Below are 23,954 nucleotides of genomic sequence, written 5' to 3'. Positions count from 1 at the left end.
TAGTGCGATGTTAGTGAAACCGTTGCTTTGTTATTTGGTTTGCTGTGTTTAGATTCACACCACAATGTTACAGTTGAACAACCTGTAAATAAAAGTCACATGGACCATGAGTCATTTTTTTTTTATAAGGCAGAGCTGGTAGTTGCAGAGGGGTGATCATAACAAATCCATGCCAACTTCGACTATGTCCCTAAAATCTGTACAACCTAAGCTAAAAGGTTGTGGCGGTCAATAAACCATAACAACAGTTACAAAAACCAAAAGAAGTATAAACCAGAGCAACACAGAGACCCTGGGAACAAAACAGACAAAGTGACTTAAATACACAAAGAAGGGAAGAGACAGGTGAAACTGAGCTATCAAAAATGGCAGGAAAACAGACAATGACAGGAAGTGGAAAGCAAAACATGACGCGCAATAATAAATCTACCAAAATAAAACAGGAAATAATTAAAACAATAACCCAAACCACGACACTACATTGGTAATTTTGCTTATTGTGGTCATATATCTTGGAGTATCTTCATTTGCTTAATATGCTCACAACTTAGAAATACGCTATCATAAAAACTGCTAAATACACTGCTCAAAACAACCAACTCTATTTATGTTTAGGGCTGCCTGTGTGAGGTCCGTTTTCATAGGGTTAAAAGTTATTGTTGGAATTTAAGATAAAGCTGAATGTAAGACTCACTCCAGGCTTCAGTTGCCCTCTATTCTATTTATTATTCTCTGATTTCCAAGAATGAGACACTGCTGGCTGTCGGATGTCACTGTGACCTCGTTTCCAGTAGTAAGTGTGGTGATGTAGTTCCATTACTTCACTCCAAACGAACTGTGCCACACACAGACTTTAAATTTTAATTGCTACTTTGAACCTAATTGGCGCAGCTCTCCCCTGATCAGCTACAGTTGTAAAGCCAGGAGTCTAATGCCTTGTCACAGCTTCTTAAGCCCTGAGAACATTTCCTTATCCATATGGCTACACAGGTCCCAAGGGGCGTATATATGCTGCTTCTTAACATCCTGCATTAGCATGACTGAATCTGATTGGCTGACAGATGTTTAGGGTGCCACCAGAGGAAAGACATGGAGAGAGGAGGATTAGATCAGTGGAAGAGAGAGCAGGGTGACGATGACGTGGTTCTTGTCATTTCCAGTGTCCCCTCTCAGGGGTCTTGCCTGCAGCACATCGGTGTTTGGACAAGCCAAAAGACAGGAAATAAATGTGACAACACGCTCCAGCTGTGCCAAGCATTTTTCACTCCACAGTGGGGAGACCAAAGTCATCCTCTTCTGATGATTCTCGAGCAGGAGCTGTGATATGCTGGAAGTGGCCCTTAAACATGGACTGAAACTGTAGCCAGCTATGTCTTCTTGCTCCTTCTAACAGGATTGCAAAAGATTCAGTTTTGTAATGTCACTGTTTTTAATGATGTTACAGGGGTGGGACAATGAAGCCCTGAACAGCCAACACTAGAAACTGTTGCCTTAAGAAATGCCATAGACTTGAATCAATACCTTATTTATCATGAAGATTAATTATTTAATCTACAATTTGTCAAATGATCATCACAGTTTTCCTCAAATAGCTGTTTTTTCTGACCTTACCCCAGAAGATATTCAATTTAAAGTGATTTAAAGGCAGCAAATCTTCACATTTCAGAAGCTGGAACCAGTCGATGTTTTGCATTTTTTTTTTGCTTGATAAATGACTTGATCTAATTCATTGTTTAAACTATTAGCATTATTTGTTTCTAATTGACTGCAGGATTAATTAACTGAATAATTCAGCATTAACTGGAAGCTTTGCAAAGTGGCATGTATTTCAGGATGATGAAATAGGATTGCATTTTTATTAAAGGGCCAAGGGCCTTGGGCGAAGGTATGCACTCTACTTCATGCCATTTGAGTTAATTCTGTTATTTTCTCCATCTCCTGCAACATTTTGATGTGACTTGATTATTTTCGTACGAAGAGAATGAAAAAAGTGTGACCATTAGCACCAGTTTCTGTACAACAACAGCTGCATATTGTGGCTTTATGCTTTTCTCTGTCCTATCGCTTGCAGCATTTTTGAAATAAGCCCTGCTGACTGATTACTGTTCTGTCTGAACCACATGAAATGGATTGCTTTCATTATTAATGGTAATAGTTCGACTGTTGTGATTAACATAACCCTATTAGTTCACTGGAATGAGGGATTATGTATGATGAAGGATTATTTTGAATTGGACTGTCTTTAACTGTCTCTGAATCCCTCTTTTCTCTCACCCCCTCTCCAGCCTCGGGCTTGTAAAGGAACTGGCTCGGCTCTTCCATCCCCCCCTCTAACATCCCACTGCGTCGCACCACTTCCATGTCCTTTCCCTGCTGTGGCCATCCCATGGAGAGTGCACGCCCACCCAGATAGGATGCCTGCCTCGCCTGACGCCCTGCATCCCCTCCTGCCCATCACCACCTCTTCCTTCTCCTTGTGTGTACCTGCTCTTGCCAACAGTTCCTTGCGGCCCCCCAGGCTCCGCCCTTCCCCGCTCCAACATGGTGGATGAGGTAACCACCATGAAGGATGACGTCATCAACGCCAACACGCTGGCTTGGCTGGTCTGCTCGGGGGTATCCATCCTGGCCAACACTTGGAGCATCCTTAGCGTCAGCGCCAAGCAGAAAAAGTGGAAGCCGCTGGAGTTCCTCATCTGCACGCTGGCGGGCACGCACATCCTCAACATGGCCATCCCCATCACCATGTACTGTGTGATAACGCTTCGCCGGCAGCACTCCAACTACGAGTGGAACGAGGGTCTGTGCAAGGTGTTCGTCTCCACCTTCTACACTCTCACGTTGGTCACCTGCTTCTCCGTCACCTCGCTCTCTTATCACCGCATGTGGATGGTACGCTGGCCTGTAAACTACAGGTAAGACACCCGACTCAGTCATCAAAAAGTGTTTCTGTTTATGCCTGTTCAGATTATGTTGTCAATTCAGGCTGCACCATTTCCAAAGAGTAGTTTTTGCCAAATTACAAACTTATGACTTGTAGTACCCAGCAAGGTATCATACCACTACAGATAACTTTGCTTATACTCTGGTCATGAAATATATGTGTCTGAGATTTCTGCCTTCACCCCCATTCAATAGAGGTAAAGTGAATTTATTTTCCAGAAAAAATGTCCTGGACCTCACTGCAAAATGGTTTTTATGGAGGTACTTTCTACCGAATAAATAGTCCCCATAAAAAATTTTGACAGTGTGTTCTTGGATTATGTCCATGACTACATACCACCCGAGGCAAGTGAGAAAATATGTTTATTTATAATTAAAGGGGAATGGTTAAAGATGTGTCATTTCAACATACAGTATTTTCTGTAATTATGTAAGTAAAGAACACGAATCTGTATTTTACTAATGTAGATACTGAGCACGTTGCCTTTTTAACATCCAACCATCCACTTTTCTAATATTCTAAGCAACATAATTGAATTTGATTAAAAGACATTTTAAATCCTACCATCCTGCAGATTCCATAAATGCAACATCCTCCAGAGACACTTCGAAACAAGGCATTCTGGCTTTTAACCTGCAAATTTTCTGGCACCTCGCTCCATCTCTGAGCACATCCCTCAGATTGGATGGGGACGGTATTCAGATTGGTGTAAAGTGACAACCTGTTTACATCAGTTTTTGGGAATGCTCTTCATCAGGTGAAATCTCCCTCTGCTGCCAACACATCTGCTGGTTGCAGTTATTTGGGGTAACACCGTGTAAAACCCTCTAGACTGAGCATCTGCCAGCTCTAGCTTCCAGCTTCATTTGGCTTCTCACAACAAGTGATATTACGAAGTAACTCTAAATAATAAAGATCAGGTTCACCTCACATTACCAGTCAGCGCCCTGCTGCAGTAACACCATTTTGGTCTTGTTAGACATCTGCTGTTCACACGCAATCAGATGTTCTGAGCAAAATTGCTGCTTCCTTTTGAAACAAGATTTTGATGCTATTTCTGTCTGTATTCTGGGATGTACAACTGCTGCTTTAACATTACCTGTTGTGATGATTGGTAACAAGCAACCATCATTTTGTTCCCATAAGATCCAGGGCTTTTGGCTACTGTTTGATTTGAAAATGACACTTTTTAAGAAGACATACGGTTATGTTGGGATTTATCTCACGTCATTATCAGAAAGGAGGACACGTGTTTCAAAACCAGAGATTTGTTGAAGGATGTCTTTGATTTAAAGGGGCCCTGTGGAAGCTGGTTGTTAGTTTTTGTTAGCAGACTCCATCTCCAACCCAACGTTAGGTTCTGTTGCTCTCTGTCAGTGAAGCAGAGAGAGGCACTTAAACGAGGCACTCGATTACAGGTGAAAATTCTCATGCTTTGGACTGTCGCAGAAAGTCTGACCCAAGTCCTTCACGAAAGAATCCACAGCAGAGCAGCATTTAACAACTTAAACAAATGGTCCACAGGCTTGTATAGGCAACCGAGAGAGATGAGAAGGTGTTATTTTTCACGTCACGCTACAAACAGCTCACGTATTGCCAATAAAAAAGTGATTATAATACACGTAAATTGTTACATAGAGCCCCTTTAAGCTTGGTATTTAATCTGCAATGGAAAAACACCATGGCGGTTGGACAGTAACAAGCCTAAAAGCATATAAATCACATATAATGGCTAAAATGCCCGATTGTAATTTGCAGTTTAAGGTGACTTCACCTCGAATCTCACCTGGCTTTTTGATTTCTAGATATTTTCTGGTCATCACGTACAGATTAATCATTTGAAGCTTAATGCATGTCTACATATGAAATCTGCGTTCTTTTTTGCACAATACATGCAAGCTACTTTTGGGGTGATTGAAATGGTGCAGAAGCTGGTGCTGTGGTTCATGTGGTGAAGATCAGTATTGTGTTGCATCGCTCTTCCTCCTCTGCTGAAAAACAAAGAGATTGTACTTCCTGTGGCATCAGGCCTGCAGATGCTCAGCCTGCAGTCAGCTTGGCCAATTCTGCAGATAAGCAGACGTTCAAATAAGATATGCAAACTTCCTTTTAAATCTATGCTCAATCTTGCTATCTATATTGCTCGTGCAGCTGTCATTATTGGCTGATGTCCTCACATAGATATCAGGCTTTACACTTTTATCTCCCTCGTCTGCTCCCTTGCTCGTCTGACTATGTTCTCTCCTGCCTGGAAACATTGACTTTCCACTCAACGTCTCCTTCTTCTTTTTTCCAAGTCACTTTTAACAACGATATGGCAGAGTGATAGCTCAGGCGATGCACCGTGTAATTGCTGTTCATCTTTCATTTAAATCGCTCCACGTTCGCCCTGCTGAGGTAGCACGGCTGCCTTGTCTCTGACATTAACACACACCGAAGGCCTGAATTATGAATTCCAACCTTGTACTTCGGCAGCTGTTCTCATCACCCTGCGCTCGCTATCTCTTAGCTGCTCTGCCCCTCGCAACGCTCTCTCTCTGGTAATAGATTCAAGCAGCTTTGTGACGTAACCCTCCCCATCATATGTACCCCAGGCACATTCAGGAAAGGCTAGCATAATTACTCACAGTGACAACAAGACCTACTTGTCTTTGCACAAAGCCACAGTGCAAAGACAGAGGCTACTGCTGCCCCCTCTGTGCCACTCATATTGTGTCAGTGCATGTACGCTAACACATTACTACTTTAACTATATTTTTGACATGTTTTGCATGTGAGGGGTTACATTCTCAGTGCTCTTCCAGGGGATTTTAATGAGAGGAAGAGGAGGATAGCCAACGTGCTCTGGCTCTCTAGAGGGAGACAGGTTTTCCTGCCAAAACTGCTCCAGGACGAGTGACGCTTACCTGAGAATTTACTGTATTACTTTCCAACACGAATGAAGGAGGAGAGGTACATTTTTGCGAATTCTGTCTGAGACAGTAGAGTTAGAAAGTTTTAAAAGCCACATAATGAACCCTACCTAGGTATTCTGAAAGCTTAAAAAGGATTGGCCTCTGTGTATGATTTGTTGCTGATGCCATGAACAGCTCAGCAGTGCTTTAGGTGCGAATGTTTCGGCAGGATAGCACAGTCTTTCGTCAAGTTTGAGAACACCACTAACTGCCTGCCGTATTTTTAGCCGTACGTGTGCAAACCTTGAGAAGTGCCACACCGCCAGAGGACACAAACACATTCAGCAAATTGCTCGACTGTAACAATTACTTGGAGGTGAGAGGAAATAGAAATCCCTCCGCCTTGAAATAGACCTAGATGACAAATAGACCGAGGGACGTGAAAAGCAATCTTTCGCCATCAGCAAAGCATTGATTTCCCTCCATTCATCTCCAGTTTATCTAGGTGATGGTGGTGTGAGATAGTGCCTTTTTTCAGCTTAGGTGTCCCAGGTGCAGACCTGCCATTTTGTGGCATTTTACAGTACTTTACCAAAGCTGTAGTTTTACAAAGGTTCTTTACACTGACTTTGTCAGTCACACATATTTCTTCTTCTCCGTACAAAATATAACTGTACATTGTAGAGCTGAAATGATTAGTTGATAAATCAATTAGTCGATAAAAAGAAAATTAATTGCCAACTATATTGACTCAAAATAAGATAATTTTTTTAATTAATCAAGTCTCACTCCGAGGCTGGCTCGGTCCATGCCTCGAACCAAAACCATTGGTATTTGATGATCGGGGAATGAGAGTCAGCGATCAGCTATCTTTCGCCAGAATCACTGACTCCACCTTTATTATCATTCCGTTATTTTCACTGGACATTATGACCACAGAGATATATGTCAGATATAAATATAGGAAAATATAAATATGTCAGATTTTCACTGAAAAAAAAAGCTAAGTATTGGACAAAGAAAACCAGTCACCCAGTTCAAGACTAAGTTGCAGGACATGCACAGCAGAAAAAAACCCAAAGCCCATTTCACTTGTAGACCTGACAGCAGTTTAACTTTTTGCTAAAATCTGTGGTTATGCTTCCAGGTTGAGTAACACCAAGAAGCAGGCGGTGCACACAGTGATGGGTATCTGGATGGTCTCCTTCATCCTGTCCACGCTTCCAGCAGTGGGCTGGCACGACACTATCGACCGCTTCTACACCTCTGACTGCCGATTCATTGTGACTGAGATCGGTCTGGGCTTCGGCGTGTGCTTTCTGCTGCTGATCGGCGGCAGCGTGGCCATGGGCGTGATCTGCATCGGCATTGCTCTCTTCCAGACCTTCTCCATTCAGGCAGGCCACAACGCAGACAAGAACAAGTTCAACGTCCCCACCATAGTGGTGGAGGATGCCCAGGGGAAGCGCAGATCGTCCATTGATGGATCGGAGCCTCTCAAGACGTCACTGCAGATCACCTACCTGATCAGTGGGATCGTCTTCATCTATGACTTCCTGACTGGCTTCCCCATACTGGTGAGTTGCCTGAACATGATTGCAGTTTGTGATGGATCTGGTCGGAGAAACAACCAGTTAAAAGACCTGGTTGTTAAAGCAAAAATTCCAAGTGAAGTCATTTGTGTATTACCATGGGCTGACAGATGCAGGACTTCTGGATCAGTTGTGACGGTGTATGGTTTCAGGCATTCATCAGTGTTTTGTAAAATTTGTAGAGTTCATGTAGCTCCAGATTTTGCCTCTCATTACTTATCATGACATTTGATTCACAGAGCTGAGCATCTGTCTTTCTAAACCACTAATCCCTTGTGATCTTTTAAAAAACCCAGAAGGTCGTTTAACAACACTGCCTGCTGGTTTGAAGGTATTTCCAGAACTCTCAAAGAAACTTCTGATCTGCATGTCAGATGCAAAAATACATCTCCTCGCTTGTTTCATTTGACAAAACAAAAATAAGACTGATCATATATGCCAATATAAAATAATGGAAATTGAGTTATTATAAATAATTGTTCCAGATAAGAAAACTCCCAGCGTTGGTAAAACGTTGAACAATAAGAAGCATTTAAAAAAAAATTCTATTTATGTCTATATATTACTCGCAGTAAGAACATTTTGTTTCTCAGATGATGTGGTAGCAAAATGCTGCCGCCCTCTTTGAAAACAAGACACGCTAACATACAGTGAGGTGAGGTTTTTTGTGACCTCGTCATCACTCATACTTGTAAGGGTAAGGGAGGTTAATTGAGACAGCGCTGGAGAGTGAAACAGTGGACAGGGTTGGTCGGGGGAAAAATAAAAAATTAAGATGAAAATAACGGTTTGGAGGGTGGAGTTTATCCACTGCAGCTTCTGTAACCATCCCATACTGTTTTATTATTTACATCAATCTAAATGTTTCTGCTCATCTGGGCCTCTAAGTAGGTCAGGCTAAGTGTGTACAATATGGACAGTGTGTGTCTATATATACAGTCTATAGTGTGTGACTACTGGAGCAGGGGTAAGGGGTACTGATTGTATGCTGTCTATAATAATATCAACATGAATATGTTGGCCCACACTAGAAAAAGCTCCAGGTTAGATTTAAGCACTGGAATCATCTTCCCTCTGTTGTCTTTTAAGGAAATCCAGAGCACAACTTCCTTCTACTTCCCAGGAAACCTGATCCTTGAAGTGCATTATCAATGAGTGAGCTCTGTTTCAATGTGTTGCCATTTGGTTTGCAAATTCCACCCTCAGGTTCTCATACATTTTTAAACAAGTCAGTTCATTGGTTTTCTATGAGGACTTGAGAGCCAGTAGAAAGCTCAAGGATTAATGCTTTTGATGCAGCCAGAGCAGCCCTCCTGTCATTTTAAAAGCAAGTCATCGGGATGGAGTTTTCTTTATAGGCAAAATGTCCTTTGGTAGTTTTTATTATTTCTAAAGCGAGTACCCTCTGCTCACGTTTAACCCACATGGCTGAGCTACTGTATTTCATTGCTTTAAAAGTGGATATTTTAATAGCAGAAGTTTTGTGAAATTAGGTTTGAGTTGTATCACTCCTCACCACCTCTTCTAAGAACATTATGTGTCTCAAAGTGCCTCAGTGTCAGTTCATATATAATACAGTGCCTCAGTTCTGTTATCATCTGCACAATCCATCTGTTAGGAGTCATTGTCACATTAGACAAACCTTTTTTAATTAAGTGTTGTGCACCACAAACAGGAACTTTTGCCTCAAAAGTGTTACTATCTGCACAAGCCTTTCATGCTGAAATATGAAACACTAAGCAAGGAAACTATATCGCATTATCATAGGATCAATATGCTGTGTTCTCACTGTTTGGTTCAACTCCAGCTGAGATTTAGCCAAATCACCACACATCCTGATATAACAATAATGATAACTTTTATAGCACCTCTAAAAGTAGAGTTTACAAAGTGCTTTGACAGACAAGCAAAAGCAGGAAACTCAGGACAATATTACAGAATAATTACTCAGCAGTCAAGCCAAACAGGGAGGCCTTGTCTAAGGAGAAGTTGAAACAAGAAGGCAAAAGACTAAATGCAAAACATAAAATGTCAATATGAGTAGTTACAAGTACAAGGAATAAAAGTAATTAAACAGGCAAAATCCCTAAGAAAGCAATGCAAATGAAGAGAGAAGAAGAATACGATCAATAAAGGATAATAAGAAGACATCACATCAGAGGAATTAAGAACAGGTACAGTAAGTAAGAACTGTAAAACGAATAAAAGATGATAAATAAATCAACATTAAACAAATAAAAGAAATATTGTGTGGACAGATCACAAACCTCAATGGAAATGTGGGAGTTTGAGTTATTAATAACATGTTTTACTGTTTTATTGTGAGGATGAGAACAGCAGTGCAGGAGAAATTAAAATCTGAAGGCTTTTCTCAGTTGGAAAGATGTTTTCTCTCTTCTCTCAACGAGCTTTGGTGAGAGTTTGATTTACCAACAGACTGACTGGTTAAAGTTTGTCTGTGATATACTGATGGTTTGTCCAATCGCCTGCCAAGTGCTTTTTGAAAGTGGCGGCTCCTTCCCAGATGGTTCTGTTTAACAAACCATCTGGTACGTCAGGTTACTTTGAAGCCTCAGGCTAGAATAATCTTTCCAATGCTCTTAATACATGAATTCTCTCCAAGAAACAAACTCAACGGGGACCTCATAACAACTTGCAGGTCTTGGCTTTTAAAGTGATCTTAAATTACACCTTAAAGCCATGTTTCTGTAGAATTATACAAATCTACTCTCTGCTCTCTCAAACATGGTCTCTCTTTTAATTTAATAAGCTGACAAATAGATTAATTTGCACGTATTTGCTTCCGCCAGACACCTAAATGTTTCATACTGTTATCAATGTTCCTCAATAAAATACTTATTTTACTCAAATCAGCTCTTGCCCTACGTCAAGAAGGGTCCTTAATGAAAGTTTGTGGAGATGGTAGCACATCAGAGTTCGCACCAAAAGGGGAATGTGAATAAAGGTATGGAGACTGAATGAATCCTTGCTGGGAACGCAATTACGCAACGCCGATGAGCTCACAGGTCTTTAGGCACCACAGCTGCTGTTTGTTATTCAAAGAGAGACAGAACACACGGGGAAATGCTTTTTATGAATTAGTGAATAGTGAATATCAGTGTATAAAGAAACATGAATAGTAGAGATGCCACCATGTCTTTGTATAATGCCTCTGTCGTAACTGTGTGCTGCTTAATTAGTGTATGTGTCACATTTTTACTTGTCAACATCACGCCTCCATGCAGAGATGTTTGAGTTCAGGATCGGAGGTGAAACTGCCCTCTTGTAGTGGATAAGAAAAGAGAGTGAGGTATCACTTTTACAACAACTTGCTATTAGGTTTCTGTATGTGTGTGCATGACAGAGTAGGGAGCACAGCACCAGTGAAAGCTCATATTTCCAGTGCTGTGGCAGAAACAACAAAACGTCTGCTTGCTGTCTTTATTACCTCTCGTAATGAGCTATTTAAATGCATGGAAAGCTGAAACACACACAGAAACGTATGGTGTTACACAGAGAAATACTGAGGTGAAGATATATGAACAGACTATAATAGAATCACCGCTGTGGGGAAGCAAAAACAAAACCAAAATAGTTTTATTTGATCACATTCTCAAGAGCTGGCCGGTGAGTTGATGTACTACTTACTCACAACGTTACAACTCCAAAGTGTTATCATTGGATATCTGTTTACTTAAGAAATTACAATTATGCAACACCAACACTTATTATATAACTGCTAGTAATACTAGTGGTTGCATCATTACCTCTGGAAATAGTCTCTTAGTAAAGTTTGTGAAAGTCATTTGATCACTTTCATCAGTTGTTTTCAGCTCATATTGAGTTTAAAACACACTGCGGTCCACTGATAAGAACGCACCACTTATGAGCTTTTCAGACAACAAAATAAGTGCACGCCAGTGGAAAATACATTAGCTGTAACAAAAAATAAGCTAGTTTTTCCACACTGGGGAACATCATGGCATTTTCTGATGTCAGAGTGAGTGTTTTAAGTGTTATGCTGGGTCTGCATTCAGTTATTCAGCTCTCTGGATGAAAGTGTGTTAAAATCAGAAGTGCATGTGTTCTGATAGAAAGACAAAACAAGAGTCTTTCGCTGTCTCCACTGTCCTGTCTTTTTCCTGGTAGTTTTTCAGATCGGGTCAGCTCAGCAGACACACTAAGATCAATATCAGGTTGCTGGAGTCAGGAGACTTCATAACTTCATTAAGTCTTGAAGTGATGCTGCTGTGTGTGGCCGCTGCTCGAGTTCAAGGTGTGACCAGAGGAGGTGATAATGAGTTTGAGTTAATCAATCTGATCAGTGTCTTGGCCCCGATGCATTAGAGATGAGGATTAGACGCTGATCCTGTCGACTCTAATGATCAGATAATGCTCTCTGTTACTTCACTGAGGTACAGAACCCACATTATCTCTGATGCTAAAAGGGGTCGTGCCCGAAACGAGGTCACCTTTCCCCACACTGAGGAGCAGTTCAGTGGATGAATGCAGAGATGAAATGAATGAATAAGATAATTAAATGCAACTACTTTCATCTGTTGTTTTTCATTACTATTCCAGTTGAAAATGATCTTTAGTTACAGCACTAGTTCATATGTGTACTGTATGCTGTATGTCACGACATGTTTTAAGCTGCTTGTAGATTTGGTAATTACTAACATACTGCATAGGATCTGAGGGACGACTTTCAGTATTTTGTACTCTCAGTGGACACAGATACAGCAAATATCTCTTAAAAGTTTGAACAGAGACATGTCTCATGTCAGGTATTTCACTGAATCGAGGCCAAAAACTACACAAGTTTCACAAAAGGTTCTGTAACGCAGGTGCTGTCATGTTAATCTGAACCAAAATCATTTCCACAGCAGTATTTGTCTGTAGAAGTTTTGCATGTTTTCTGATTCTGTTAGTTGATGTTTCATATTCTAAAAGTAGCAGGAGTAGGTAGTTACACCACGTTTTGTCCATAATATTACATTTATTTACAGAAATGTTCTTTAATGTGGTTTGGACTCTGAACTGTTGTTTCAATCGGTTGCATGACATATTTTGCTCATTTTCACGTTCATTATTTTATTTTGGGTTACTGCTAGAATATGTTTACATGCTCTAATGCTCAAAAAATATAAGGTTTGGTTTTCTCACTCAGCCTGAAATGCTGTTTTAGCTCCCGTCTCTTTAACGCCCCCTTCCTGAATACCCAGTCTCCTCTGATTGGTCAGCTCACACACACAACAGAGCAGCTGGGCTAAATCAATGTCTCCTTTAACCTAATCCATGACACTTTCTGGTGATCCTGTGGGATAAGTCCTCTCAAGTCATGACTGTATTAAATAAAAATATCAATTTCAATTTTGTCTTTTGCCAAATTGCGAAGATTTATGTCGCCACACAGTATAAAATTCGATTATATCTTCTCCAACCCTTTGCTGACTCTGCCAAGGTGGTGAGCTTTGCCAGTCTGAAGTTTGACCGCTCCTACAACTGGATGGTGCTGTGTGTGCTGTGGTGCTCCATCGCCCAGTCCATCCTGCTGCCCATGTTCCTCTGGGCTTGCGACCGCTATCGGGCTGACATCCGCATGGTGTGGGAGAAGTGCGTCGCCATCATGTCCAACGACGACGTGGACGAGGGTAAGCAACAGTCATGCGTCTCCCTCCTGTCCTACCTCTTTTTTCCCTCCTCTTCACCTGATAATGACAATAAGGATGATTATTGCTATGTCCCAAGACAGCTCAGTGTGCTTCCAAAGATAATTTGGTTTACTTTTGCAGAGACACAAGTGAAATTGCAGATAATTTGCCTGAGTTTACAAAATCCAAATGACAGTTAAAGACTGGTTTGGACACACAAACTCGTTTGTGTTGAGAAGTGTTCTGAACTGTCTTTGGCCACAGGAATCACAGTGACAAATGTGATTTATCAACCAAAATAGTTTTGTCTCTTGGCCTAGGGAGTAGTTGTACTGGGGAAATTGAGGGCAGCAATATTGCAGGAAGGGAACAGAGGTTAGTATCTAGCTAAAAAAAATCATCAGTTTATGACCTGATGTTTGATGGAGTCATCCTCTGTCCTTGTAATAGCATGGTGTCATCTCTGTGATTTATAATCCTCAGCAATTATTTGCATTGCATTTGTGCAATTCACAATACCACTTTCTTATTACATTATAACTGAGAATCCAGTGGACAAGGTAATAAATGATCAGACCTCCATATGAGCCAGTTAACATCAAAGATTTGTGACAAGAAAAGCATTTTTTTCCCTAATGTTGTAGAGAAAAGGTGCTGCACTGTTGAAATAGCGTTTCTTAGTGTGTGTGAAGATTAACTGATGCTGTCAAATCACAGAAAAGCTTGTGATTCCTGAGAACGCTAGCTGACAGTTGACTAAGTAGCTGTCAGCTAGCGTTCTCAAGAATCACAGGTTTATCATTAGATAAGAGATTAGGGGTGTCACGATCTAGGAAATCCATAAAAATGAGCTTTCAATTTCGAGATCGAAAGCAGCATCAGCGATTCTCACAGGATTTTTTTCTCTCCATCACCGCCTTCTTGTGCACATCCAACGAAAAAGACGACACAGCTAGCTTTCTGGTAGCCTGCAGATGCACGTCTAGTCAATTGTCGTGTGTGCATGAAGACGATCAACTGACTGAAGGTAATTTCAACCGCCTTGAAGATGGGGGTTTACTTTCTTTTTCAGACATCCTTTATAGTTTTGTTTGAGAAGGGGGTTTACTCAGAACAGATGTGAGAAACTGAACTTTGTAAAAAACTAAAGTTTTATATTTTGTTGTTTATTGTTAATCCCAGTAGGGTGGTATTTTTTTAATTTTTTTTTTTTATCCATGGAATCTTTATTGTTGTTGAATATTATGTGACCTCGCCGAAACCTAACATGCAAAATGTCACCAGGGTAAAGTCATGGGCCTGCCCCTATCTTTTTAAAGAAGAATTTGAAAACGTAAACGTCAGTTGTCAGGGCGTTAAAAGCAATGATTTGTTGAGCTTTACAAATCCAGATGCGATAGTTTAACAAAAAACAGAGCCATCAGTGCAGAAAAATATGTTTAAATTGAAAACGAATCGAAATCGGGAATGACCTTTAAATCAAAAAGTCAAACTGAATCATGGATTTGGAGAATCGTGACGCCCCTACAAGAGAAAGGAGAAATTGAAGGAAGATTTCTACCTCATGATGCAGGTTTAAATTGCTCCTTGATTCTGGAGCACCCATGATTACTGCAGCTTCACACCCTCGAACTCTGTGGCTGCCTTGCTTGGCGTTCCAAATATTGAACTGTGCAGCTACTGTCTGTCGTCGCTATTTTCTGTCAGACCAGTCAGGCTACAAAATAAAGACACTGGAAATAGTGATGCTACAGTCTGTGTTAGTGTCAATAATCTTGGCTTGTCCCCAATCTTTGATCTGAACTGGCTTCAGGGTATGATACAGGATAACCAAAATATATTGATATACTATAAAATTGCTATGAATCTACATTAAAGTGATACATGAAGTGATTTATTTACTGTATTTATCCCTTTTGGGGGGACTATGGACACCTTTCTGGCTCAAAATAGTGTATAATTATAATAGCAAAATAAAAATTGAAATGAATAATCATAAAACTAGCATAATTTGTATTTAATGGAACCTTTTTTACATATGATGAAATGATTACAGAGGGGTTAATACCTTTTTATAATAGCAATCAAGATTATAGTGTTTGTACATGTTGGTTGAATAAAGAATGATATGTTAGTTGGTTTCTTTTGAATGGCCATTATTTCTAACATTATATTTTGTTGTAGTTTGAGGTCTGAAATCAGTGGTCAAATGTTATCATGTGACCTATCATGTGGCCTTTGTTGTCAGGAAATGTAACTGAAGTGACAAGTGTCTGTGTAACATAACTTTCTATACTAAAATATATTTTTCTGTGTTTCTGTTCGTGGTGTGTGCTTTATAAAATGCTTTACTGTACCCTGCTATGAGATTGATGTTAAAAAAAAAAAAGGGAAAAAAAAGAAGAAATATTGCTGGACAAAGGACATATTTACCTTGCAGCACTGTTTTCTTTTTTCACTCCGATGCATTTAATCTGGGCAATCTTCCTCTACAATTCCCTGGCATGAGAGAACAGCAAAATAAATGGTTCCCCATTTATTTGTTTGGATCCAGAGTGAAACTGGAACGATTGCAGTAAAGCTGAAAAGCACTTTCATGTCATTATGATGGTCATATTTCCCTCAAGTCACAAAGGGATACACACAATTTTTTTCTGAGAAAATGCAACTGAAATAGATACAAAATGAGTTATTTTTATACATTTGTTTATTTTTGTTTTCTCTCTTTTTTTGTTTTAATTTATTTTTATTTGTGGACTCGCACCTACTGGTCAGATTATAGTGACTTAAAGCAAAAATTATTTAAAGGCAGATTCTTAATCAAACTGCATTTAGCAAATATCTGACTAATAGATACAAATGAAAGAAAGTGGTCCAAGACTTTCGTCTTCCATCACACTAATGTTAATGTACTCCAAGAGGGCTGAAAATGAAACATTTCACCGAAGAATCACAGACACTTCAACAAAATTTGGTCCCAAAATTAGGTCACATGATAATCACAGAAAGGCTTGTGGACTGAGTCCATGTCCAAATTTCTGCAATTCATGCAAACTGATGACAGTATGAACCATCTGTCCTTTTCTTCTATTGGCACTGTTTAAACTCCACCCGATCTGAACCCCTTCTCTCCTGTTTCTAACCCTCCAAACCTTCTGATCCTCTCCCTCCTGACACCCTCCCTGATAACTGCTCATTGTCCAGCAGGAGCCATAAAACAACACAGGGCAGTCCGTATTCTGTGTGACAATTAACACTGCCAGTTCTCTGCTTTTTTCCAGAGGGCTTGCCATGTATAACTCATCACAGTTGTATGTATAAGGATTGTTTCCTGTTTATTCCAAAGCCTCTGACTTGCATGCCAAGCTGCCTGTGCAAAATAGCTACTTTTCATCTTTCATCTTTTTGGCCAACATTTTCCTCAAGATCAGCATTTTGCACCCATCTCCAATTGATCTTAAATGAACATGAATGCAGTAATTGCAAAAAATAGATAGATGGGTAATTACACACTCATACACATTGTTTTTTTTAGATTTTGCTCAGAATGTAAGCCCTGTTCCTTCAAAGATTCTCTATGCAAACATTTGGCAAGGTTTTTGAATTCAGAACCAATCTGGGGCCTTTTTGATGCCCGTACTAAAAATAGAAACTGAATTATTGGTCATTTTTTAAGCAAAACATTATTTGATCTAAACCTCATATTTCTAAGCAGACCCGTAGGCAAAGTCAACAAATCAGAGAACGATTGAACTTGTCTCTCTTATCTATTCGTCTGTCTGTCTGTCTGTCTTGTGTATTGAGTTCGTTGCTCTCTAATCCTGACGCTCGTGCTTTTCTGCACTTTGCAGAAAACAGCCAAGATGGAGGAATTCATGCTGACTTAATATATGACAGACCATATGACTATAGCTCGGCGCCTGAAATCGTGACGATAGACCGTAATGCCAAGTATGAGTTCTCAACCTTAGAAAGGGGGGTTCCGCAAGGGTATCCATTGAGGGAACAACAGGAAGATAAAATGCAGTATTTGCAGGTATATTTTCATTGATTTTCTTCATTTCTTTTACTTGATCAATTGAACTATTATCAAATGACACTTCATTGCTTATGTGCATGGTGAAATGGCCTTGTGGGCCCTGACAATATCTTGCTTGAATTTTCTGGAATCATCAGACATTTTGTGCAGCTATCTCTCCGAGAGATCCTGTCCTCATGACATGAATCAAAAATATACTCCTGCTGACTAATGTTCGGTAAATATGACCATCGGCAGTCCCATCAACATATTAGATGTGCTTCATTTATTGACTATTGTGTCCTAGTCATGCAGTTCACTACATTTTTATTTTGCAAGAGGGTAAGAGTTAAGTAACTGACTTACCTTCTACCTTTCAGGAATCCCTCAAGGTTTCAGGAAAGCACTTTAAACATCTGCTCATGTTCTACCCAAAAGCATTGTGTCCATTGTATCCAGCATCCATCACAGACAGATGCAGAGCTCTGAAATGCTCCTTTTCAGCCTGCATTAACACCAAAATGTGTTCTAACATGCAGCCTTCTAGGGCAATTCAAAACAACTCTGTAAACTACAAATGCTGACCTAGAATCAGATATCAAATCAATATTGATGAAATTCATTGATTAAATCAGTGATGATGATAAAAATCTTACTGGTCTTGGCCTGGAAGACTGTGGTGAGGATATGTATCTTTAGAATCAACTGATGCAACCAACACAATATTAACATTTAAAAAACATCTTAACACTGTGTCATCTTTGTCAGAAACAACCTAACAAGGGCTTCAGTTTTCTCAGGACAGCCTGCAGCCCAAAACGTTTACTTGTACTTGAATAAAAATAACCCAAAAGTATGATATTATAATGGACATCTGAAGACCAGTGCTCCTACAGGATTGGATCTCTATTCAATTTGACACTTTAAGAAGCCTTGAAACAGAGATGTATACAGTAGCTATCACTTCATGAGACCAAACCATTACTCCACCCATTGTTTTTGTGTCCGACACACCTCTTCGCATGACAGTGGATTCAGTTGATTGTGATATGTAGATATATATTTAGTAATAGTTAGCTGTGTTACTCCTTGCTGTATATGTGTGGTGGTAAAACAAATAAGGTGCATTTTTGATTTCAGTTACAGGAAGACTGGCTGAACTGTGATACGGTCACACTACTTTTGTTGCTGCTCCAAGGGTGAAGGCCCAGTTAGACCATGAATCAACAAAACCCTTCAAATCATTATCAAGTAGCACCTCCATTTGAGAAATGCTACGGCACTTCTCAAGTGGTTTGATTGCAGAATAAAGCCTCTTTGGCTTTATTGGCTGTTGTGTGTTGGTCTCTCTCTCTCTCTCTCTCTCTCTCTCTCTACATCCTGCCAAGTCTGTCCTGCATCCTAACTCATTCTAATGCCTGTGCTGCCCTCTGCTGTTCAGCTCTCCCACCTAACCCACTCAATGCTACTGTATCGTCTGCTGTCTCATTTCTCTGCATTTACTAAAACCCACCACAGGGGGGCAGGCTGATATCAATCTTGTGGCTCTTGACGTCACTGTGACAAACCCTCTCTCTCTTGCATAGTTGTCAGAACAGAATGGCATGTGAGTATAACATGTAGGGAACTATTAACCTTTGCATTTTTCATCTCCAAATAATGGAGGTGAACAGTAGATCAGTGACAACCTTATTGATGCATGTTAGAGTGTTAAAACCTTCATGTCTGAGGGATTATGTTTAAAAATAAGTGAAAATTGCACTCAACTAGTTGGACAAACAACTTATATTTGGGACATGTAGGATTTTACACAGAAATAATGGCTGAAATCAGTGTATCAAAAGTAGAATGACTTCTGAAACTAGCCTGTTTTCTGTATTGAGCTTTATGTCATCAGCCAAAAATATTTAAGCAGAGCAGTTGATTGGGACCACTCTAAAACAGTGTTATATAACCTTGAAGAATCCTACATGTAATACCCTTTCTAATTGATAATGTAGGTGTATTAAAATCTATAATGTTATAGGCTAACATGTTATTTTTATTTATATAATATGCAGTGGCACAATGCTAACTGATTGTTGTTGTAGAGTTCTAGGTGAATGAATGTCAAAATGGCCGATAGACTGAAGGGTTTGGTCTGTGTGTTGCGTCCAGGTGCCCCCTACAAGAAGATACTCCCACGACGAAACCGACATGTGGACCAGCGACCGGATCCCCTCATACCTTCACCGATGGGGCTCCACCGAGGACATGATAGTGAGTGCCCACTACAGCTCCACCTTACCGCGCCACGAGAGGCGCAGGAGCAGCCTGGTCTCCTACCACGAGGAGAGCCACCATCACCATCACCCGCACCGCAAGCGGCGACGCTCTGAGGATAGTATGCACTCCCTCAAGCACCTGCCACGTGTGGTCTGTGGCGGGGAGCGCTACGAGGACGAACTGCGGTGTTTCAGCCGCGATGAGGTGATAAACTTTATAGATGAGACGCCGCTGCCGAGCCCCAGGAAGAGCCCGCGGCGCACATCCACCATCTCACTTATCCCCAATGTGTATGAACAGCAGACAGTCATCCTTCCTCACTTCCCTCTCACAGACTTTGAGCGTGAGCCTCAGGCGCTCAGGCGGCTCTCAGAACACAAAAGGAGCAGTAGTCGGGGCAACTCGCCTGAGGGTTCCCCCAACCCAGACAGACCTGTTGGAAAGAAGAGCCCCGGGGCTTGTGGCTCTGGTAAAGGCTGCCGGGAGCGCCCGCGAGATGGCAAACATCAGTGTGAAGGTGGCTCACCTGGGCGCAGCCAGCAGACTCCAGGGCACTCTAGGCCAAGGACAGGCGGTGGAGCCGGGCCTGGTGCTGGAGCTGGAGCTAACTGGGGATCTCAGAAGCACCTGAATAAAGGCGAGAGTAAAGGAAGCACAAACAGTTTTGTAAGCACGCCTTCGGTATCGTCCTCGGGATACATCACGTTTCACTCTGATTCTGTCGGCTCCACAACCTAAAAGCAAGCTTTTCCTAGTTAATATCAACATTATGACTGAAGTTATTATGAACATGAAAATCACTGGAATTTTCTTGGTTATGGGAAAGTGACCTACTGGATTATTTGGCCTTTTTACATGTGCCAATTTTCTGTTTTACTATAAATACCACCAATACCTGCTATGCTAAATGGCTTTGGGAGCTTTGGACATCATTTCTGAATGGGCCTAACTTTGATTTCATATGTTGGCTGGTGAAAGGGTTGGGTGGTCCTGTTATTTAGCTTTCACATCACAGAATATCCACTGATACTTTTTTTTCCAGCACCGGCACAGATAACCTGTTTTTAAATAGGGTGAACATTCCCACACCTTGTTTTTGCTGTTTGATGTTGTTTCTAATGAAATGCTCAAAGAATTGGAGGAGGTAGCTGTTAGGGTGGTGTTTCTTTCTTTCTTTCTTTTGCACTTAAGAACTTGAAGTTATTATTTGGCCTGTAATGACTGTGTGTTTTGTTGTATGGACACATTTGCTTTCAAACCAAACTTTCCTGAATACTGCCCTTTTACCTTGAGATTGACACATTATACATATTTATTTTATTTTGATCATGATGTACAACTTTTCTATTAACATTGTTATTCACAACACGTGAAACACTTTTTTCAAGCACCCCATGTTGAAGTAAACTGAGAGTGGTAATCCCAAACTCTTTAATGCCTAGTTTTACAGTTACTGTGTGAGATATTGAGATATAACGTGAAGACCCCTAAATTCCTAATGAAAATGTGAAGTCAGTTTTAAAGATTGACATCTCATGTATATATGAAGGATAATGGATTTATGGGTTTGGTGTACTTTTCTGTTTAATGAGACCTTTGCTGAGAACATTTTCTCCCAGTTTTTGTTATTCCAATGTTTGTGTTAACTTGGGCATCATCAGGCACAACAGTTGCTTACCACACTGGATATTTACGAACAGAACATCAGACCAATACAGCAGGTAATGGTGCTTTATCCTCATCAAATGATCACGTCAGCCTGACCTCATCCTTTAATTTGTGTCAGTAATGTGTTAGAAGCACCAATAACGTTTGTTTTTAAAAAAAAGATTTTTCTAAAAGATGTTAACTGGACCAAAAGTAGAATAATCACAGACTTTCAGACTAACTACTGTATACGTAGCATAACTTAAATGCTGGTGTAACAACTATACCCACAAAACAATAGCATGAATTAGGAACATTGTGATTTGAATGAAAGTGTAATATAATTCCTCCTGTTTGTTTTCTCATAATATGCACCAAGACTGCTAATGGTCCTATTCTGTGAGGTTCTTCAAGTGTGAAGTGACTTTTTTGTACCTGATGTATCAAAGTCCCATGAAGTAGCCTAATGTCAATTAAATTGTTAGCATTTCCGGAGCCTCAGTAAGGGATACTGTGGGAAGTTTAAATTAGGTGCATTAATTTTTTTATAAATATATATTTGGAGAGAGAATGTGATTATTTCACATTATAGCAAAGTGTAAAAGTTCAAGAACACAAATAGTGTTACTAAATTATCAGTGAAATGCCCTATAAATGTCCAATAATTGTCATTCAGCACACTCACTCAAAATGGACGATTAAACAATAGAGCTAACTTTACAAAGTACACTCTTAAATTATCAAGTAACTTCTCATGTGACAATTATCTGACTTAAAGAAGTGAAAACTCTTCTACTCACAAATAATAGCAGAACCAACTTTGGGCTTTGATCTCTTATGGTCACTACTAACATGAATGTACTTGCACTAATTAGGTGTAACCTGTAAAAGACATTATTAAGACTATAAGGACAATATGAAATGGAAATATCCCCTTTGACAGCCTTATTAGTTGTGGAACCGTTTTGCTGTTGCCATCCAAGTAATAAAGTTGCACATATGTTTTCACTCATCTGCCGTCATTTAAATGTTTAGTTTGAATTCTCATGTATTAGTGTACCTCTGACAAGTGCAGCCTTTTCAATTGGACAAATTAGCTGAAATGTATCTTTAGTTGGAGGCAGAACATCACATTCCCCTGTCAAACTTTGCTATGTCATAGAGTTTTGCATTTTGTTGTGTTTACAATATTAAAATATAATTTTGTAACATATTCAAAGATTTATGACTCAAATATGAATGATGTTAAATGTTTTGATTTTCTTGTTCAGATGATGACTTTGTTAAAAAGATATGACTGATTAAATTCACAAGATGATGCTTCAGAGTGTGTTTTTGGAGTTTTGGGGCAGATTCACCTTATTTGTTACGTTATATGTTTGTTGTGGAGCAGCAGGATGCATCCATTTTAAAGTCTCTTTTTGCTTTATGCTGATTTTTTTTTTCTGAGAAGTTTGAGCTCACCATAATGGGCACAGTGAAGTTTCTTCTTCTCGACAAAAGCCTATGAGACTTTTGAATTGGATTTTGGAATATCGTCGATAATACACTCTGTGACAAACATACGTTGATGAGACTTACAGGTTTTGTTACCACTAAGCGTCTTACTACACACTTGTCAATTGATAAATCTGCAAGTTGTAAAGCTAGAGTTAAAATAGTTTGTAATTTAAATCCACCTGTTAAGAGGGACTAGTGAATAGATGAGTCTGTGTGTTCCTGCTAACTGATTTCTGGCTTTTACGACTACAGACTACATCACTCTATATTCAGCATACATGTATACAAGTATCATGTGGAAACTTGAATGAATGGAAGAGGATGGGCTTTGCAGTGAAGAAAGGAGACGTCTTGTGTTCAGCAGGTAAACTTAAAAATATTTCCATATTCACAGGGCTGCCAAGTTTCAGAAAATGACAAGAGTGAGACTTTAGTGACATTATGTGTTTGGCGGCCGACCAGAGGTCGGCAGCGGAAAAAATTTGGCCTGTTTTAACGTCGATTTATACCTTAAGACTGATGTCCTCACCTCCATGCCAGCTGCTCTCCCTGCACTGTGGCCTCCTAATGCTAGTCTTAATTAACCAGAAATTAGAAATGAAAATTGTAACAAGAATTTTGACAAAATACATTTATTTGTCAATATTTCATTTCAACCAACTCTCCATCATTTAGCTGGGGACATGTCTCATGTTGTAGGCATTTGTGGCAGATTTTGACGCCTTGATGACAGAGGCAGGGGGCTCCAACTTGAAACACTGCTTCTAAATTGATCTTTACAAGTCTGTAACTCTGACACACACACACACACACACACACACACACACACACACACACACACACACACACACACACACACACACATATTGAGACTAGAGTCTCTTTTTCAAGTGTGAACTGAGCCATTTTGCATGAGTTGTAGAACATAAGCACCATACTGGGTTCAGCTGCTTAGTATAAATATGAGATTGTATTATTTCAACTACAGGCACAATAATACAGAGACAGTGCATGTCTTGTGTGTGAACTCACCATAAATGTTTTCATCAATTGGCTGAAATCAAATATGTGTAGCAATTGCATGACCGCTATTTCTACCCTATTTGAGGATTATTATTATTATTATTATTATTATTATTATTATTATTATTATTATTATTATTGCGTCCTCCTCCATGGATCCGTGACTGTGCTTTAGGGGGGGTCCCTTCGAGACCGCTCGGCCAGTCCGAGACATTGCGAGACCGAGAGACCCGAGACCGAGACAAAAGACAGTCGAGGCCGTGACAGGACCAAGACCACAAAAAAGTTGTCTCGAGACCAAGACCGGTGTTGTATCGAGCTCTGTTTCCTCGTCGAGATGCGGTTCCCCTAGTCCCGCCCCCTTCCGAAATGGCCCGAAGGGCGAAGGAAGCGCGCGTTCACAAAAAGCTCGCCCCC

General features: G+C 40.2%; 1 protein-coding gene across 3 annotated transcripts; it reads left to right on the top strand.

Moving 5' to 3' along the window:
• The first annotated feature begins 2,342 nt into the window (after window positions 1–2,342).
• On the top strand, window positions 2,343–22,334 carry gpr153 (G protein-coupled receptor 153). 3 transcript variants are annotated; one of them, XM_084367884.1, is made up of 6 exons: window positions 2,343–2,915; window positions 6,986–7,415; window positions 12,895–13,084; window positions 14,028–14,111; window positions 16,936–17,120; window positions 19,260–22,334. In XM_084367884.1, the coding sequence occupies exons 1-6, from the start codon at window positions 2,542–2,544 to the stop codon at window positions 20,103–20,105; spliced, it is 2,109 nt and encodes a 702-aa protein (XP_084224010.1). In that variant the 5' UTR covers window positions 2,343–2,541; the 3' UTR covers window positions 20,106–22,334. The 3 variants fall into 3 exon arrangements, with proteins under 3 accessions (XP_084224010.1, XP_084224011.1, XP_084224009.1); XM_084367883.1 differs by lacking the exons at window positions 14,028–14,111; window positions 16,936–17,120 and adding exons at window positions 16,366–16,395; window positions 18,689–18,708 and having other exon boundaries at window positions 2,456–2,915; XM_084367885.1 differs by lacking the exon at window positions 14,028–14,111.
• The last annotated feature ends 1,620 nt before the right edge of the window (window positions 22,335–23,954 follow it).

This window comes from Pagrus pagrus (genome assembly GCF_965226575.1).
Source record: "Pagrus pagrus genome assembly, chromosome: 11".
Classification (NCBI taxonomy): domain Eukaryota; kingdom Metazoa; phylum Chordata; class Actinopteri; order Spariformes; family Sparidae; genus Pagrus; species Pagrus pagrus.
Note: the sequence above shows the minus strand (reverse complement) of the source record. Positions and strands in the feature narration are given on the sequence as shown.